The following is a 21,539-nucleotide window of genomic DNA, read 5'->3' on the forward strand; positions in this document are numbered from 1 at the left end:
TTTTACAAGCGATTTAATCTACAGATTATCCCAGGCTTATCATAGCCTAAGAGGAGAGAAATGCTACTACTGCGTTCGTTATAAATTACCAACAAATTCGTGAATATCAAAAAATAATATATTATTCTTATATTCCAGTACCTGTTCCCGTCTCGGCGCGTTAATATGCGACCGTACTCTCTGGACGCGAGTGGACGCGAGATCGGTTCCCGTCGGGCAGATGCGACTCCACTGGTTTCTGAAGCACTGCCTCTCTGCGGCCACTACTGAACTCTTGCTCACTGGATACGCTAATAGACATAGCAGGTATGTACTTCTTCTTCTTACCGAGTGACGACCTCGATGGCGCAATTGTCACCATGCCGGACTGCCGAACCAGAGGTCCCGGGTCAGATTCCCGGTTCGGTCGACATTCGTGTGATGAGCATGCTTGTTGGCGGTGGTCTGGGTGTTATAATATGTATTTACTAGATCGTGTCAGCGGTTTCACCCGCATCCCGTGGGAACCTCGGCACGAACCCGGATAAAAAGTAGCCTATAGCCTTCCTCGATAAATGGGCTATCTAATACTGAAAGAATTTTTCAAATCGGACCAGTAGTTCCTGAGATTAGCGCGTTCAAAAAAACTCTTCAGTTTTATAATATTAGTATAGATAAGTGTGTATATATGTAGCTATATGTAGTTTATCAGTTGTGTTAGCACCCATAACACAAGTTAATTAATAACTTACTATTGGGAAACAGGTGCACTCACTATTCCTTCACTCTCATAGCGCGATGGGACGACAATCCGACACCACCGGAGAGAGATCACAAGCAGGCCCACTTTGGGCTGCCTTGTGAAAGATTCTTAAAACCTGCAAAGCAATTTTAGTACCATATTATTGTTTTGTCATCAGAACTACATACAGCTGTCAATTTTCATGACGCTAAGGTCCTTGGAAGTTAATATAATTACACACAGGTCGACCTAATAGAAGCGTGTTATAGTTATCGGCACGAATCTTGAGCTCTGACCTTCACCTGCGCAGAAGTAATTTATTGGGACCCTTTTGTGGTATTAAGTGAGGCGCGGGGGCGGGCTAAAGCAGTGATTGGCCCGCAGCGCATCGCGTCATAGCCGTCACTCGGGATTGGTTCTTTGCTAATAAATCACTTCTGCGCCGATGTAGGTCAGAGCTCAAGATTCGTGCCGATAACTATAGTAATATTTTTTTATGTGTATATTAATGGTATAGTAAGTTCAACTCAGTCTTGCGCGCGGCCTTATGTGTGGGTAACCCTTGTACATATACAGTGACTTTGTGTGCGTGACAAGAGGTACAGTCGGGTACAAATAAAGTTATTTAGGGGTTGTATAAGGCTGTTTAAAGAAAATCAGTTATTACGTAATTTAATGTTTATTTATTTATAATGATTCTGAATCGCTACTTGAAAAATAAATGATGAATTTTCAGATTCGCTACTCTCACCAAGGTCAATTATAAATTTTGACTCCATGTCAAAATGTCTATAGTATTTGGTTTTTCTTTTGTACATGTCTACAGGTATTACCCAACACCCCTTCATCAGTTTGAATTAAACGTTCATTTATGAGTTTCATTATTTCCGTCTTATTTTGGTCGACATTATGCGAAGCAATATAATTTTAAAAAATTCCCCATACATTTTGTTTACATTATTATACTAGATTATACGTCTTTTTACATTCTTAGTCCACACTTTTATTTATTGTCTGCGTACCCCGAGCTAGAAAATATGTAAGAAGTATTTAATTCATCTTAGATATTTCACCTCATTTGTTTCTTAGATACTGTCAATGTCAATTTGAAAAAACGTATGAGAAAATAATGAAAAACTGTAAAATGTAATAATAAAAAGCTTTGAATGTTTCATTTTTTGAAACGCTACCTGACTCCTTAAACATTTTCTCCGTGAAGAACTAGACATTTTCGTAAACGACTGTACCCATAACAAAAAGCGATAAGAACACGTCATCCTCGGACGACGTCACTGTCACACGAATGAAAGTTGTATATTTACAAGCCGACGCACACATAGGGCCGCGCGCAAATCTGAGTTGAACTATCTATAAATGTTTGTTGTTACAGATGTCTGGGCATACAGGACTTACATTCGCCCGTAGAGGCAGAATCCGGTGAGTATCTGACCTTACGCAGAACTATACTGTAGTCCGCGCGGAACAAGTTGGCCGTGCCTTAAGTTAAAACTCATTGATAAATAACAAATTATTACAAGAAAAGTACGCATGTTAGGAATTTTCTGTATTTTTCTCGTATTCCTTAGATTTTTCTGGATTTTTCGATACACATATAGTAGTAATAAATCAACAGAATATTGGGAATGACCATGAAATAAAGCTGCGCGGATCGATCGATCATAAAGTTAAGCAACTATGCGGTCGGTCCGTGGATGGGTGACCATCTTGTCATGACGAGTTCTTCCTTGTTTCGGAAAGCACAATAAACTGTGGGTCCCGGCTGTCATTTGAACATTTTTGGCAGTCGTCACGGGTAGTAAGAACAGCCAGTAAGACTGACAATCAGTCTAGTCAGTTACCAAGGATTGCCCGGGTAACTGGGTTGACGAGATCAGATAAGTAGTCGCTCCTTGTGGCCACTGGTACTCAGCTGCATCCGGTTAGACTGGAAGCCGACCCCAACATAGTTGGTAAAGCAAAGCAGATGACAATGACGTGATAATTCTCGTGTAATTTTTGGCTTTTTTAAAAGACCTTAGCCAGCAATCTTTTTCCAATGAACAGAAACTTTTACTCCCTAGGGGCGGCTCGCGGAACATATATAGAACATTTTCTACTTCGCATGTGGTACCCGCATCTACCACGGTAAGTTTTCTTGAACGTATTAACCAAAATTTTCAATGACTGTCAATAAGAACTAGCGGAGATGTCATAATGAAAAATGGGCGTGGCGAATGAAAATAATATTATATTACTCCGTCTTTTAGATAACCCTAAAGTAATGGACATGTTTTTTTTTTTCTCTGACAAACAAATAACAACGAAGATACAACACGATTGAATTTTGTGTTACGTCATTTTTAAGTACTAATTTTACATAGACGTGACGTCAAGAGCCTTTCGCAACCTTTGTTGCGTTATATCTTAGTAAATCAATATCCCACCAAAAACATTAAATGTAAAAAAAGCCAATCCTCTACGCAATTCCTCCACCGTAAAAAGTTTTGAGATCGCATAGAAGCCAAGTCCTGTTCTACTTTATTTGTAATAATAAATCAATATTTTGTGACTATATCAATAGTTTCGTTCACTTTACAATAATATTGACTTGGCCATGAGCACAATAAACTACAAATATAATACAGCATATCTTGGAGAGGTGAAAGTCAAACATGAAGTTTAATATCACAGAATTAAATACTTTTAGTTTATTCAATTGTTACTAAATGACCGACAGTCAGTATCATCCAACATCAATGAACTGCACATGTACTATGGCGCATGTTTAGTCCATGGTGATCTCAAATTCCAATCAGTCCATAATCAGTCCAATCGTAAAATCATGTCCATATAGAATTTATCAATTCAATGGTATTTACACATTATTACAAGGAGCGACTTTTAACTTGTGCTCATGGCCAAGACAGTATTATTGTAATGTGAACAAAACTATTGATATAGTCACAAAATATTGATTTATTATTACAAATAAAGTAGAACAGGACTTGGCTTCTATGCGATCTCAAAACTTTTTACGGTGGAGGAATTGCGTAGAGGATTGGCTTTTTTTACATTTAATGTTTTTGGTGGGATCTAATTTATTTTTTGTAGGTCTCTTTCTTCTCTAAGTATAGGTATAACAAATTAAATTAACTTACATGCAACTAACTAAATATATAACAAACTAAATATGTACACCTAAAGTAGCACGTAAACAATATTTTTTTTAACCTAAAAAATTTCGAAATTGTCGAATTTTTTAATCGAATATCTTTTAGAATAAAAGAGATTTATTTCAGAGGTAGATGACGCTATCACATGAAATTATTTGTTTTTTTTTAAAGTACTACTTATACTAAGCTATGTAACGAAACCATAGCGCGATTTAGACCAGGACAACGCCATCTATCGAGCGAGCATGCAGTGTTTATCGCACTGCATTAATATGAAAGATTTTATCATTATTCATTTCATTTAAACCTAGCTTTTTTATTCATATGTTGTATATTTAATACATAATAACAATATACCACTACGTAACAATAAAATAAATAGTAACATTTTGTACATAAATAAATAACAAAGTTATCAATGCAGTCAAAATTCATACACAATGTTCTTGAAAAACCGCAAATATAAAGGACAATGCTCAAAAAAAACCCAAGCCCGGCGCAAACGAAAAGTAACTCAAATTATAGGTAATAATAAGTAATGAAACACTGCATAGGAGGCATCATCGAAATCAATGGCTATATGTGTGAAATTGCTATTTGATTTTTAAAGGGGTAACATGAGCAGCTGGGGCTTATAGTTTAATTAAAGTGCTATCTGAAACAACAAACAAGTAATATGGCAAGTAATAAGCCTCTCCAAAAAGATAAATCAATACCGAAGTACAGCTCGGGACTTTGGGATGCGACGCAAGCCTTGTCCAAACCGGGTTAACTTCACTTTAGCAGTATTCTTTTACATCTAAATTCTTTATACGAGGGAAAATGGCAGGAATGGCATATCAGGATATCACCGCTCCTGTATTCATGGGTGGAGAACATTGGGCTGCAGCGCCCACGTCATCGCGTCATGAGCGTTTTACATTACTTAGGGTGGGCTAGACATGAGGAACAGTTCGCGCATCCCGCAACATTTTTGGATCATGTCGTGTTAGAAATAAAGAATCGATGACTTTTAAGCATTATTATTAAGGACGCTTTTACATTTCTCACTCGCTCAATTTTAGGTAAACTAGCGGCAACACAACGACATTGCGCTCACACACACATAGAAGCCATTGTTGGCCAGATTTTGTACATCACTCAACGAAATTTGATACTTGCAAGATTTTTTATATTATTTTATTTTTTTTCGACTGTAACTAGTTGTAACTTACGTGTTTGTAAAGGGTTTCACGCTTATTGATATGATTTTTAAATTTTGTGTGATGTGTTTGTCATCGGATTATATGAGTACTGGGGGATTCAGCACTAAGTAACCCCTCTATACATAAGTATTTTGGATGAAAATAAAAACCGTTGTGAGAAATTAAAATGTAAAAAATAAAAACAGTAAACAACCAAAAAAATATAAAAACAAAATGACAAAATTAACATATTTTTAAGAATTATTTTTAACAGTCAATATTTTTCTTGAATGTAAACTATGGTCCCTAAGGCTAGTGTATCGTGGGTCAACCAGTTCTGGAAGTAAACAGGTGTTGTAGAATTTAACTAAATGTCCTTCCATGTTTTCCTTCCAGAACTGGTCGTTTCGTTCCACAAATGCATATTTAATTTTGACATTGCCAGTCCATACGGCAAATACGCATTGGTTTTGACCAGTTACTCGTAACTGGCCCTGAATTTGGTAATACCATTTGCTTTTTTTGTTTATTATAAAACCCTCTGAGGTGCATTTTCAAAAGTCAAAAAATATCAGAATGGCTGTCACCGTAGGATGCTGAATATCTTCAAAACCACGAGGGTAGCAATTGGTAGCAACTAACGGTAGCTGGTGGCAATTAGGTAGCAACTCTCTAAATGTATTTCGAGAGGATCGGTGATTTGTGACGGCGGTCCTGATGCAGACTATTAAAAACGGTTGTCGTGTCTCATTTGTCGTGTTTCCATCATTATGAATTTTAAAAACATTAATTTATATAACATAAATTATGAACATACACACATACATACATACAAAGCCTGTCAAAATCATAACTCTTCTTTGGCTTTACCGTAGTTGGGTAAACTCCAACATTTTTTTTGGTCTATATCCAATTTTTTTTGGCCGTGGCATCTGTAAAAAAATTTACTATTTCATAAAAAAAAAAAGTTCGCCATCATGAAATAAATACACATTTTCAAAATCACAACCCCCAAAAATCTTTTAATTGATTACTCATAATATCAAATTATTAAAAAAAATGTGCCCGCCATTTGGAATTAAAAAAAATATTACTGTCATTTTAATAGGTATCTATTATCTATACAATTCTAAAAATAAGTACGTACGTAAGTACGGCCATGATACAACATGATGGCCGTACTTACTTTTGTTTTGATCCGAAAAAGTATCAACGTATTTCAGTCCCAGTACACAAATCGTTACACTCTTTATTTTAGATTTTACGTATTTATTTTTTCCGACAAAGCGATACACCCATGCGTCCATGAGCGCGTCTGAGCGCGGAATGACGGTCCGAGACGTGCGCATAGCGAAAAAATGTATGAAGAAATTTGAGAGTGATTTTATAATTTATTGTAAATTATAAAGTGGTTTATGTATGTCAAAAAAAAAATAGCTGAACGTGTAGAAAAATACATTAGCTGTGATTGTTTTATTATTGGAAGTTATAAATAAACTCCACATTAGGGTTACACGTACTTATTCAGACCCCTTTTTTTGTACTTTTTTATGATTCTTCCGGCGGTGAAAACGAAATTGTGTAAAAAAAAAGTATGGGACTGTGTAATTATAATGCATTTAACGTGGAGATGAATAAATTACCTTTCATTTAATACCATAATATTGTGAAAATTGTAACTGCTTATGTGTCAAAATGGTACCTAAAAAACATTGATATTTGCGAGAAACCGAGCAAGCGTCCTTAAAATGAAAAGTACATTCATATCGTGTTTTAGTTCATCATCCTGTGTTTTAGTAAAAGTAGGTAGAATAGTGGAGAAGTTGCCATAAACATGTCATTATGTACACTCTGTATCTGTTTGCTGTTCCTTTTACTAATACATTATGTTACCTCTAAAATCTCGAGTAGCAATGTACCGCAAATGTTAACATTCGAATAGCAATTTCACACATATAGCCACTGATTTCGATGATGCCCCCTATGTAATATTTAATTACTTATTTTTGAGTTACATTTCTTTTGCGCCGGGCCTGGGTTTTTTTCTCATACTTCATGAGCATTGTCCTTTGTTTCCTATTTTTTTATTAAGTTTTAAGGTTTTTATAATTTTCCCTTTATATGTAGCTAATAACCTATCTTGGTGCCAAATTTGAAGGTTCTAAGTTTGCTAGAAGTACCTTAGACTTTTGATGATCGGTCAATGAGTCAGTGACAAAATGGTGTAACTTTGATCGCTCATAACTCGTAAACTATTTATTCAAATGTCTTGTAATTTTGAGACTGAGCTTGTTCTAATACTTACTCTTAGTCATCGAAAACCTAAACTCCTAGCTTTGTTCACATGGAAGATACAGGGGGCTGAAATAGCCGCGAAACGCTTCGAGAAAAGATGGTACGGCCGTGCCCGCTTTGCTCGAGTCTTGGCTGGGGCACTGCCGTGCCCTCAGATTTACCACAAAAACTTTTAAACGTCCAGTTTAAGAGTTGTCTAAAAAAATGTCAGATTATGACGTTGAAATAAGATCCATTTTGCAGCAATAATTTTTTAGACAAGTCTTAGACACATGTTTAAGTTTTTGTAGTAAGACCATTAATGTTTTGTTAAAATAAAAAAAAATGTGTCCAATATTTTTGGCCTATCTAAAATGCGGACTAATTAGAATCACATTTCTTAACCCTGTCGTCACGCCTACTTCCTTAGAAAGCAGCGTCAAAATGTTCGGGTGTTCGGGGGACGAGGTACAGTAACCTGCACATCAGTGGTAACTGTCATGCACCTTAACTCAATAGTAATAAGTACGATTTACCTATAAAACTGTTACCACTGACCTGAAGTTGACTGTACGTTACTAGCTCCGTCCTAACAAGCCTTTTTTAGAACCCGATTTTTTTGTATAAAATTGCCGATCAATCAAGACTCTTTGACAGATTGCTCCAAGGAACCCGAACGTCTCGTTAGATCTAGTAACTGATCACGCCTACTGTACGTTGCTTGACCTACAAGAAGGCGCCTGACCTACCTTTCTTATGACATATCCGCTATATTTCCTTCCACCGTGGAGTGCACTTTTTAACTATAACGATAACCGAACCATTTTCAGGGTGCCTAGTGCGAGTTTTGCAAGGTAACTTTTTCGATGCGAAGATTATCATACCATTGAATCACGAAGCCCTTTTCTTAGACTCTCTTCAGCTTTATAATATTAGTATAGATTATAAAGAGGAAAACTTTGTTTGTTTGGTTGTAGTGAATAGGCTCAAAAACTACTGGACTGTTTTTTAAAATTCTTTCACCATTCGAAAGCTACATTATCCACGAGTAACATAGGCTATATTTTGTCCCGGTACGGGCAGTAGTTACCACGGGACCCGGGTAAAACCGCGGGAAAACGGCTAGTATGTAATAAAGACATTCGATGGTCATCGGCATTTGGTCGTATAACACTAGATTCATGATCTCATGACTCATTGATCGAAATGAATTCATTACTGTTGTAAAATGAAACAATTTTTTTTCTTTTCAAATCATCATCATCATTTCAAATACAAAACGAAAATAAAAATCTTTATCTTTTAATCACCAAACAAAATGTATCATAAAACGAAGCCATCTGATGGCGAAACGGATTTCGCCAGATTTGCTAGTAGACTTATAATTACGTATCGAGTTGCGAACGCTCACAAAACTCGGAATCAGTACTCAGTTGTCAAATCGCTGACTGACTTGACCAATGGACGGAAAGTATACGGCTGGTTATGGTTTGGTTATCGTTATAGTTAAATGGTGGAACCCACCCTTGTTATGTAGCTGAAGAATTTGTTTGTATGTTTGTTTAATCTCAGGAATTACTTTGCTGATTTGAAAAGTAATTCCAACTGGTTGCGGGTGAAACCGCTGGTGGAAGCTAGTTTCTTCTTTGGAAGTGTTTATGTATGTCTGTCTGCGCCTTTGTAACTCGGAAATGGATGGACTAATTTTCATAGTTTTTCATTGAAAGTTGGTGTAGTTATGGTATCTAATTGGTTAAATACCATTTACTGGTTAAAAAATCTTTCCAAAATACTTCCAGCTTTGCCAGAGATCGAAGAGACGGACAAACATACTTATATAATATCTATTACGGCGAGATTTCACTAAAATTCTTCGTACACATTTGTTTGCGAACAAATAATCCAATAAGTCTGACAACCAGTCTTACCTAGGGATATTGGGTTGCCCGGGTAACTGGGTTGAGGAGGTCAAGCAGGGCAGTCGCTTCTTGTAAAGCACTGGTACTCAGCTGCTTCCGGTTAGACTGGAAGCCGACCCCAACATAGTTGGGAAAAGGCTCGGGAGATGCTATGATGAGTGCCGCATACAAATGTTTCTTTCTAAAACGGTTGTAATGGAATCTCGTTTCTATGTTAGTTTTACTCTATTTTAGTATTTCACTGATATAAATAGACAATATTTCCACCTTTTTTGTGAACAAAATTTCATATATTTCCTTTAAAAAAAAAAATGCAATAAAATTTGGGAGTTAAAAAAAATAGTTTTTTTTTCCTTTTTTTTCATGCGTATGTTAAAATTGAAAAGGAGAGATATTATTTTGGCTAATCTCGCCGAGCAAAGCTACAGGCGATACCAAGCGTAAGTTGATTTTTTGAAAATTTAAATGTTTTTTTTTTTGTATGTCGAACATTTAAAATGGGGTTTCCTTTTTTTTGGTGTGAAGTGTAATTAAAGATGGTGGTGAATGGTTTATGCTACTTACTATTTATTTTTTAACATGTTGAAAAAATTGGCTCATTTTCACATATTTAAGTTCTGGCTAAAAATAAACTGCACTTTTAAAACTTCATGTGACAAAGTCCATTAATTAAAATATCATTAAAAAAGCGATATTGACCCAATTTTTTCCACTTAACTGTATACCTATATAATTTTTCTCGAACCAGTTTCGCAGTGACACCCCGCTGGCCGGATAAAGAGGAAGCCGAAATCAAAGCTCCTCAAAAAGCATCGGAAGCCACGACTTCCAATTCTGGGGAGTCGTCAACGTCTAACTCGGGCAATGCGAGCAATTCGGGCAATCCAAGCAGCTCGAGTAATCCAAGCAATTCGAGTAATCCGAGCAACTCCGGTGATCCAAGCAATTCGAGTAATGCGAGCAATTCGAGTAACCCGAGCAATTCGAGTAATTCGAGCAATTCGGGACCAAAGAAAGATGCGCAGGGATTTCCGGTAGTTTTCGATGATGATCGAGGTAATTGCAAAGGCCCGCAGTTTACATTGACCGCTGCCCTGTTGCGGGATTTGAGGAGAAAATGTCCGCACCTCACTTCGCTCGCTTTGGAGTATTTTAATATTGATTGCAAGATGGTAAGTTTTTTTTTGTGTTTTTAAATATAGTTTCTTCATGTGGTTTAAATAAACCGGTATACTTATTTCTTATTGCAACTGTAAATTGATTTCCAAAACATTTTTGAGGTCACCCCTATTTTTCAACTTTAAATGTTCTATATAAAACGCAATATTAGTCGGAGAGCACGTAAATGTTGGTCCTGCGCCTGATCTCTCTCCGGTGGTGTCGGATTGCCGTCCCATCCTGCTATGACAGTGAAGGAATAGTGAGTGCACCTATGTCCAAGCAAATGTTCGTGCACTATAATATGTCCTGCGCAGTTGGCTAATCTCCTTACATAAGAACAGCCACCGTAGCCGATAATCGGCTAGGAGAACATCATCATCGTTTAGTAAAGACTACCTTTTGCTCGTGACTTCGTTCGCGTGGAATAGTGACTTCCGGCAGATTTTTGGTTTGACCAATAGATGGCGCTGTATGTCCGGAATAAATTTTATTTTTTATTTTTATATTTTTTTGTAATAAAAACTATCCTATGTCCTTTCTCAAGTTCCAAACTATGTCTGTACCAAATTTCACACAAATCGGTTCAGTAGTTTAGGCGGGAAGAAAAGACAGACAGACTAGAGTTATTTTCGCATTTATAATATTAGAATTATAAAATTTCTGAACATTTATCCTACAGACGACAATCCGCCAGTTGCCTCGAAATCTTACGAAGCTCTCTCTTCGTGGAACAAGATGTTACAATCTGCCGCTCAACACGTCTTTCCTAGGCAAGGTGCAGGATCACCTGCCACATTTGGAGGTAAGTTTGAGGATTTTTGCTATTTTTTCTGAATTTGAGGATTTTTGCTGTTTACTTTTTGAGTCCTCAAATTAAGAAAATTTTTGCGCAGTTGACAATTTTGATGGCTTTTTTGTGTTTATTTTTAAGTTTCCGTAACCAAAGTGCAAAATGGGACTTTATAACTAAATCTTAAACATTAAAATATAAACAACAATTTTAGGGCCTTGCAGCAAATGAATTTTGTTATACTGATTTTTACTCAATATTGATAAATGCAACAGTTAAACGCTTGAAATATAAACAGAATATTGAGTATTGTACCTACTAACTTTAAAATAGTAACAATAAAATTAATATTTGAGGAGAGCTGCCACAAAACAAACGTATTTTTGTCCTTTCATAGATAATAAGTTTTACTCTCACTTTGTTACTTACATCTTATAAGAAACTTTTTCTTCTACTATTTATACATGTTATTTTTCTTCCTTCCACAGTACCTAGACGTATCAGAATGCGAATGGTTCGAACCAGCGTCTTTGATGCCACTCAGCAAGCTGCCGGCCCTGGAACAACTGTACATGCGGGACTGTAAGCGGCTGACGGAATGCGTCGCTTATGCTTCGCTCGCCACTAGATACGGCTTCCGGCACCTGAGGGTAAGTCACTTGTACAATGACTAATAGCAAGTTGTCCCTGGAACAACTGTACATGCGGGACTGTAAGCGGCTGACGGAATGCGTGGTTTATGCTTCTCTCGCCACTAGATACGGCTTCCGGCACCTGAGGGTAAGTCACTTGTACAATGACTAATAGCAAGTTGTCCCTGGAACAACTGGAATGCGGGACTGTAAGCGGCTGACGGAATGCGTGGCTTATGCTTCGCTCGCCACTAGATACGGCTTCAGGCAACTGAAGGTTTGTAAAATATATACGACTTTATCTTATGGTTTAGAATAAAATAAACGAATGTGTTGCTTTTGAAAATAAAGTTTTATTGTGTTAATTTCTTATCCAAGAACGTTTGGTACTATGTGTCGGTGATTCGGCGAATACGGAGACATATTTAATACACTAGCTGATCCCGTGAACTTCGTATCGTTCAAACCTTCCCTGGACCTCTACAAACATTTTAAAGGAGATCATTCATTTCGTACCCAAAACTGAAAGTGCCGGCCAGAGTAAAAAAATTGTAGATTCTCGTAGAGAATAATGCCCTGAAGATTTTTTACTATTACAAGAATCGTCTACAATTAACCCCCAGGCTGCTACTGGACTTTGAAAGTACAAGAAAATCCTACAATGTTTGAACATCACATTACGGCCCCAAACTGGAGGAGGCAGGCGCTGCCTTCAAGCAATTCCTGCCCAACCTGAGGGGCCCAAACGCTTTCTTTTTTTTTTTTCTTTGATGGGAAATCATCAAATGACCCATGCCGCTGTAGGTTAGCAGCGTGAGGGGCTGTGAGACTCTGAGACTGTGAGACTGTGAACCTATAGCGGGAGGGTTCATTTGATGATTTCCCATTAAAGAAAAAAAAAGAAAGCGTTTGGGCCCCTCAGGTTGGGCAGGAATTGCTTGAAGGCAGCGCGTGCCTCCTCCAGTTTGGGGCCGTAATGTGATGTTCAAACATTGTGGGATTTTTTTGTACTTTCAAAGTCCAGTAGCAGCTTGGGGGTTAATTGTAGGTGATTCTTGTAATAGTAAAAAATCTTCAGGGCATTATTCTCTACGAGAATCTACTATTTTTTTTCTCTGGCCGGCACTTTCATTTTTGGGTACAAAATGTTCGAGACTTGAATGATCTCCTTTGTTCTCGAGTTTTAATCAGACTAACGAACAACATTTCATTTTTATTTATATAGATTGTCGGGCTTACGCATACAAAGACATGTTCGTGTACAATTTACACACATAAGTAGTTTTTATCTCACGAACTCCCGAGCAGGGAGTTCGTGAGATAAAAAAACATTCACTCTGTTCCACAGCCTTTTCTCACACTTGTATACAAAGAAAGAATGAGCATCAATCACCACTCTTGCTCAAGGATTTCAGACTTGAAGTTTCACCTTTAGTCAATAATATCCAAGAGTTTGAAAAGTTATATACCTACATAGATAATTGTCATGTCTTTCATTGTTTGTAATGCTGTTGGTGTGCCAATAAATAAAATACATTCCTGACTTACTATCGCTCCCACACACTCGTACTTGAGACTTCAAAAGCTGATGCTTTCACCAGAATAAGACAATCATCACCTTCCATTGTTCACCAGATCATAGACGTCCGCGGTTCCCCACTAGCGGACTCGGAGATATCAGCGCTGGGCTGGTTGCCTGTCCTCGAGGAGTTGTACTGCGCGCCGCCCGATGACAAGCAGTCCACGCCCGAACACACGCACTCCTGGAGCGACACCACTGCACCGCACCACGACCTCGATACCTGGGAGATTGAGGTATGTGCTGCTGACGGACAGTGGCATAATGACTGACTGTGGCATACTGACTGATGGACAGTGGCAAACTAACTGATGGACAGTGGCAAACTGACTGATGGACAGTGGCAAAATGACGGACAGTGACAAAGTGACTGATGGTGGCAGAATGACTGACAGTGGCAAAGTGACCGATGGACAGTGGCAAACGTACTGTGGCAAACTGTCTGACAGTGGCAGACTGACTAACATTGGCTAACTGACTGACAATGTTAGACTGACGAACATAAGCAAAGTTACATTGGCAAACTGAGTGACAATGTTAACTGACAGACAGTGACTGACAGTGAATGACAGTGGCAAAGTGACTGACGGACAGTGGCAAAATGACTGACAGTAATAAACTGATTGACAATATCAAACTAATTGAAAATATCACACTGATGATCTGGCTTTGTCAAACCTACTATCATATCACCCGAACTGACTGACATTGGCAGTATCTGACACTGCTAATCTGACGGATACTGGCAAACTTATTGACATTGTCAAACTAACAGACATCGTCAAACTTATTGACATTGTCAAACTATATAGCTGACATCATCAAAGTAATCCCAAAAAAAATATTTCAGGTCTGTATGTGGAGCTGATTATCTAGATTCTAGACAGTCTTGTTCCTTTATTCAAAAAATATGATATTACCTGTATGTTTATGAAATCTGTATTTTTTTTATAAAAATAAATACTTATTTGTTTCTGTAAGATCAGTAATAGTAGAAATAAAGATAAACTTAATATACCTAAACAACGCACAGTAATGTTCAGTAAAAACTAATATTGCATGGTTATTCGAATTACTTACATAATTACTTTATAAAATGAAACATTGAAGTAATTTAAAAGACAATTATATGCCATGCTTATTGATAAATGTTACTAGTGTAAATTATTACTTAAATGATACAATGTAAAATGTATAACGTAATGACAATGTATTTCCTGCAATTTATTTACTTTCGCATTACGTATATAATTTTGAAAGATTATATTTGTCGGAGACTGTCAATAGTACGGACACTAAACGTCACGCAAGCGCGCCCTCTGGTGGCGTTTCCGGTGAAACAACATTTTGGCGCGCTTGGCAGAGTAGTGGCGGTCAGCGTGGCGTCCGCGGAGCTCAGTCTTGATCGAGTCTTGGTCGAGGCTTCGTCGAGTCTTCGTGGAGTGGTCGCGTTACTGCCTTTCGTTACGTGTAGTGTACCTAGCGTTGTAGTACCGTTGTAGATCCATATTGTAAAGTGTGTAAAGTGTCTTTTGAAATTAAAGTGTAAAGGTTCTTCTAACCTAACAGACAGACATGTGTTGCTGGGGAGTTTGTTCCGCCACTTCTTCTCCCCAGCCAAAACACATAGGAAGTGGCGAAGGGCGGGCGTTTTGGGGGCTGTCTTTTGTTCTAACTAATTTGAATAAACGTTTGAGTTTTGAGTTTGTTTGAGTTTTTGAGCTTGTTTGAATTATCTCTTTGTACGAATACCCTAACTGATGTCGGACGATAGTGCCATCCTGATGACACCTCCGACATATTGATTTTGTTAGTTTATAAGTTTAATATTTGTACACCAGTAATTGTAGAATACAAGAGGCTTATACTATGTAATACCTTTTTTTTAACGACGTCATAAATCCTTACATGACCCCTCCCGCTGTGGGTTAGCAGCGGTGAGGGAGTGTCAGACTCTTACTGACTAAACACCGTCGTGTTCCGTCGTAGGCCTTTTATGTACCAGGACCGCGGTAACTCGCGCGAACAATCCCGCAGCCCTACTATGTAACACCTTAATGTACTGTATTCTGACAAATAAATTTATCTTTATTCACATATAAACGAAAATGAATTTCACCCCCCTCAGGCACCGGACTACTACAGAGTGAAGACGCCGGAACCTGAAGTGACGGACGAGGATGACGAACAGAATTACGAACCGGAACCGCTCGACCCGCCGCCAGAGCGGCCCGGAGACATACTCATGGGGAACCCGTGGTGGTCGCATGAGAGACGGTAAGTTCTTATATATCTTCTGCTTATCGAGCGGGCTGCAGGTTTAATCACCTATAGAATACCCTATTCGCAGAGCCATGAGCCAAAAAGTGAACAAACCATAAAAAGGGTTCTTTATAAGTCACGATTGAAGTTGTGAACATATTTTATAAAAATAACTACGGAAGTAATACACTGACAACATTAGAAATGATATTTTAGAACGATGTCTGTAGAACCTATGTAATCCTTTCAGCCTTTTATTGTTTACGTTCGAAAATTGCTCGTTTATCAGCCTAATATGCGTTTTTGAGTTTAATTTTGAATAGTTCACCCACTTCCTGTGGGAACTTAGCCCATGTTACTTGGGGGTAATGTATGTGCTTTTGTAGTTTGACCATTGCAAACAATTTGCAAAAGTACAATATTTTCCTCTTTATAATGTTGACATAGATGTCACTTGGGGACAGTGTAACTTCCCTACGGTGAAATATTTTCTCAAATCGGTTCCTTTTCGGTTTAATACAAATAAAATATTTTTTCCTATTTATTATATTAGTATAGTTGAAAATGTTTATTTTTCTATACAGTATCATCGTAATCCAGCCCAATCGTCAGGCCGAAGAGAATCGTCAAGCCGCGGATGTTGCACCCGAGCGGGCCCCAATACCTGCTCAGATTGCACCCGTCATTCAACAGGTGCCCGTCGCCCAGCGCGTCGGCCAGGCCGCTCAGAGAGCTGTTGCTCAAGCGGCACCCCGTCCTCTGCCTCAGCCTATTCCTCAAGAGGGCTTAGCTGCACAAGGACCCGCTCCATTCGTACTCGGAGATGTGCATATTGTACCCATACCGCGTCCAGTGCCACCTGCCGAGCCCGCAGCGCCGTTTCACGCACATCGGGTCGATCCGGAACTAGCCCGAGCGTTTGATGCCACACTTGATCAGTATGGAGCCATGGCTGTAGAACAGGGGCTTATTCGGCCGGGCCCCGCGAACCCACAGCCGGGCCCTGCAAACCCACAACCAGGCCCCGCGAACGCACAAGGGGGTGCTGAACAGCCAGGCCCCGCGAACCCGCAAGCGAGTGCGGAAGAAGCAGGCCCTTCGAAACGCCGCGCCAACCCCGAAGACCCCCTCGATTTGGCTAAAAGGCGCCGTCTAGACGACGATGACGATGATGATGACGAAGAAATGCCGGAGCAACGCGTACAATGCGTCATAAGCGCTGAACAATGCCCCCGTTTGAGGGATAGGGGGATGGTCACCGACCCCCCAATCATCCCCGTCCTCGGGAACAGGGCCCGCGTGCAAATCCGTCATAACAACCCTTTTATGCACGTTGATTTGGAGACTCAGCGGCAATCAACCATTCATATAGGCAACCATATTGGATACCACCTCATCAGTGATTCAGCCATCCTCCGATTCGGCCGCGCAGAGAATGATAATATCAACTACGTACATATAGGCCGGAATGGCATCCATGATGGAGTTGAACCGGGTATGCGCCCTGACCGGTCCAATTTGAGGATTTTATCCGTGACCGGGTACAGGAGTGTGACCGACCGTAGTTTGCAGCACTTGGCTACGGCAGCCCCGAACTTGGTTTCTGTAGATTTCACAGACACGAGTGTGAGTTCTGAGGGCGTGGCGGTGTTTAAGGCTCACCGACCGAATTGCGAAGTTATTTTTAACGAGTGGGGTAGGATATATAAATAGAAGTTCAAGCGCTGGTTCTGCTACAGCCGTGATATACCGTATTATATCGAAAGAAAAAAAATTAATGATTATTTATAGGTTTGCGTGGTTCGTGATTTTTTTTTTTTTTGGTTGTTATGGCTCTATGGTTTATATCGAATAATGTAGGGTTGTTTAAACAGTGTGAAATTCAACCCGAATATAATATATTAAAATTATTTTATAACTCGAATTATAAAAAGTTCTGATTACGTTTTGTAATACCGAACACAATTTTTTTGTTAATCTAATTTAATTTAGTGGAAGAACCCGTATTTTTTAATAGATATTACGGTTTTTTCAAACCCTTTTTTCTCTGGATATAATATATGTCTAAGCTGTCAAAGTAGTACCCAGCGCCTGCAACCTTCCTGCGACGGGAAAATTAGTCTAATGATGATTACTATGATAAGCGGTACAGAACTGCGAAGTTTCAAATTATATTCAGCAGTTTTGCGTGAATGAATACCAAACATTCATTCTTATAAATGTTCAAGCTATATGAAAACTTTGGTGGAACATAAATATAATATTTAAATTGTAAGGAAAGATTTGCTTAACGAATTCTAGATTCGATAGCCTTAAGTTGCAATATTTAATGAAAATATCATATATTATCAGCGGCGGCCCTAGCCATTGCGAGGCTGCGTGCGGCAGGTCTATGCGAGGCCCTTTGTCCTATGTGAAAAGTATGTATTGCGAGAGTAAGCTGGTGTTTTGATTTAGCTAAACGTCATGTATGAGTAGAAATGGTCAAGTTAAACAAATTAATAAAATTTTATTTTTACTCCAGTTTATATTTAAAGAATCACAAAAAATAAAACAAGTGGAAAGTAAAGCACCCGCGAGCGTAGCGAGCCCAAAAATTTTTGAGGTTTGGGTCACCAAAGCACGTAAACTTCAATAACAAACAACAGTTCAAGGTGAAGTCGCGAGCGTAGCGAGCGCGAAAATTTTTGAGTTTTGGGACATAAAAGTTCCCTAATCAATTTAGAAGGAAAGGTACTGTTAGGTGAACAGCCGCGAGCGTAGCGAGCGCGAATTTTTTTAAATTGTTTGTTTAAGGACTCTCAAATTAAACTCTGTAGCGCGGACCTTGCCTATTGCCCCTCCGCGCCCCTCTAGATTAAGACGCGCGCCGGCTCGCTACCGAAATAATTAAAAGTGGAACAGCCGCGCAGCTTTTGCGGCGCGCGCGGAGAGCCGACACTGCACGAGCAACCGCGAAGCACGACGCATGCGCTCCGGTTGTTGACGGACGCCCGCGTCGCTCGCGTGCGTGTGCTTAAGCTCCCTAGTATATATTGTATTGTGTTTTTGTGTACGGATTATACTTTTATTTTACCACCAATCGTTTTTTTTTTTTTTAATAAAAACTCGGAACGAAGCCCAACTATACGTGGCGCCCAACGTGGGGGGAATTAAGCAAAAATAAAAAAAATCCATGACTGGATTGAGAGCCAGTTGTGGGTTGTAGCGCGAGGCCCCCCCAAGCGCGAGGCCCTGTGCGAGGGCACAGTTCGCACACCCCTAGGGCCGCCACTGTATATTATTGTTTGCATACTACAGTTTTTCAAAAATAATTGTAAATAATATGCAGTATAAGGTCTTATAGGAACTAAATATTGTAGCGTCTTATTAATAAAGTTAAAAATTAAGTTACGTTTTGAATGATAGCGACTGCATGAATATCCGAGTTCGACTGCACTTTCTGTTGCCGTCTCGATCCAAAACGGTGTCATGTAAACATACAAACCAGTAGGCAGTTGGCATTCAAAACACGTAATGAAAATGTTTCAAAATTATCGAAAAACATATGTTTATTTCCTCGCACAAATATCTTTTAGTGTTTTTTTGAAAATTTCGAATACAGCTTCATATATATCATAGTTTAAAAATAATTAAAAAAGGGTAACTAATATATGTTATTTCTAATGTATGTCTATTTAAAGAATTTAGCTATAATATATACTAGATATTTAAAAAATATAAACGTAGATTTTAGCTAAGTAACTTAGATTGGAATATCAATAAAATATACATGTGAAATCCTGCGGTTTCACCCCTGGTATAAAAATAATTAAGAAACGTGTATACTTAGGTACTATATAAAATGGTGTCAAAAGTCAGCAAAAAAATATTGTATGCATTACATGGAGAACAAAATGACTAGCGGAGATGTCATAACGCAAAATCTCCTAAGAAAGTAGCGACAACATGCGGGGCGAGGGGGACGAGGAACGTTACTAGCTCCGCCCTTACTCATTATTTTCGAAATAAAATCAACCAATCAATCAAGACCAATCTTTGACAGATTGGTTTTGACTTGACTTGGAATCCGAACGCCTCGTTAGTTCTAGTAACTGATCACGTCTACCGTACGTTGCTTGAGCTACAAGAAGGCGCCTGACCTACCTTCCTCATGGCATGTCCGCTATCTTTCCTTCCTCCGTGGTTATAATTAAATATGAAATTCGTAAATCTAAGGTTCAAAATTGTTTTCTAAATACAATTAATTCTAAATATAAAAAAATAGCGGTTTATAATTTCTATAACCGATCTTTAAAGAAAGATTGGTTATAGAAATTCGCAGTTAGATAGAAACAGCGTACAGTTTTTAGACTTATAAAAACTGATTTCTGTTTTTTTTTTTCTTCTAAATCATATGAATATATATATTTTTTAATTTTTTTGATGATTGTATTAAGTGAGCAGTGTTGCCATCATGTGATTTTGCTTTATGAATTAAAAAAGAATTACGTCAAATATTTTGATTTAAATAAATTTATATTATATAGTTTAGAATAAATACACAAATAAAAACCGCCAGTGAAAGTAGTATAATTCTGTAACTATTAAAAACGTCTGTGTATTTAAATTTATAAATCTATATATAGTGTGTATTTCAATTAAAATTGGTAAAAAAGACTGTTTAAAAATATATGTATTATCCCGACTTCACACTTGTGAGATGCTTCCGAAACTACGTGAGTAACTTTCGTGAGTTGTAACAAGTTCTAAGAAATCACTGGGGCGCGATTCTCCTAATGTTACTTAAGCGACCTACGATTCACATCCGACTGAGATCCAATCTCGACTCAATTACGATTGAAGCGTATGTGGCATTCCGCTAATTTTTCTTTTAAATAAACGTTTTATTCCGTTTCTGTGATTCAATAATGAATCATATTGTCTGCAAATTATTTACGATTGCAAAGCAAACTACAGTGATGATGATGTCCTCCTAGCCGATTATCGGCTACGGCGGCTGTTCTCATGTAAGGAGATTAGCCAACTACGCAGGACATATTATAGTGCACGAGCATTTGCGCAGACACAGGTGCACTCACTATTCCTTAACTCTCATAGCCCGATGGGACGGTAATCCGACACGACCGGAGAGAGATCAGGCGCAGGACCGACATTTACGTGCTCTCCGATGCACGGGTGTATCAATCACCAGCTTCCAGGCTCCGGGCTGCTTTGTGAAAGTCTTCTAAAACCCACAAAGCGATTTCGGCCCGACTCGGGAATCGAACCCGAGACCTCGTGCTCAGCAGCCGCACTAGCGACAGCTAGACCAACGAGGCAGTAAACTACAGTAACAGCTAGACCAACGTCGCAAACTACAGTATATACCAAATAAAAGACCAATCGCAAACCAATCGAATGTTATTGGAATACGATTGGTATTTTATTAGTAGCAGAATGCCCGATATGGTTAAAACTGCTATTGCGATTGAATTTTGACATCATTAACTTAGAAGAATCGGGCCCTGTGAGTGACTTACGGAGTTTTACAGAGCTAAGTTACAAGCGTGAAGCCGGCCTTAAGAAATGTCGATTTTTGTGCAAAAGTGGTATGTGGTTCTGGTTAATGATTTGGCAGATATCCGAATATTTAGATATGGCTAGAATTCTAGAACTGTGTCATGTTTGACAAAAAAATTGGTAAAAATGATCGTCGAAGGTTCTAGAATAAAGCCCAAAGAGTAATCTTAGTATTGCCATGTTATTTATTGATTTATCTTTAATTAAAGGTTTTTTTCTCTGATTTTCTCGGATCTCGATTAAGTAAATTATTAGGTTAAGGTATTGAGATATTTACCCGTC

General features: G+C 38.5%; 1 protein-coding gene across 4 annotated transcripts in view; it reads left to right on the plus strand.

The window, feature by feature from the left end:
• Positions 1-20,335, plus strand: part of LOC124644472 — a 29,679-nt gene extending 9,344 nt beyond the window's left edge. Inside the window, exons 3-12 of one of the 4 annotated variants that reach the window (XM_047183839.1) lie at positions 139-306; positions 2,112-2,158; positions 2,803-2,866; positions 9,658-9,711; positions 10,020-10,443; positions 11,112-11,234; positions 11,711-11,872; positions 13,490-13,669; positions 15,562-15,710; positions 16,280-20,335. In XM_047183839.1, the coding sequence (XP_047039795.1) occupies positions 139-306; positions 2,112-2,158; positions 2,803-2,866; positions 9,658-9,711; positions 10,020-10,443; positions 11,112-11,234; positions 11,711-11,872; positions 13,490-13,669; positions 15,562-15,710; positions 16,280-17,408 (2,500 nt within the window). In that variant the 3' untranslated portion in view covers positions 17,409-20,335. The remainder of the gene's footprint in view (positions 1-138; positions 307-2,111; positions 2,159-2,802; positions 2,867-9,657; positions 9,712-10,019; positions 10,444-11,111; positions 11,235-11,710; positions 11,873-13,489; positions 13,670-15,561; positions 15,711-16,279) is intronic. The other 3 variants (XM_047183840.1, XM_047183841.1, XM_047183842.1) reach the window with 3 other exon arrangements.
• The last annotated feature ends 1,204 nt before the right edge of the window (positions 20,336-21,539 follow it).

This window comes from Helicoverpa zea, chromosome 30 (genome assembly GCF_022581195.2).
Source record: "Helicoverpa zea isolate HzStark_Cry1AcR chromosome 30, ilHelZeax1.1, whole genome shotgun sequence".
Classification (NCBI taxonomy): domain Eukaryota; kingdom Metazoa; phylum Arthropoda; class Insecta; order Lepidoptera; family Noctuidae; genus Helicoverpa; species Helicoverpa zea.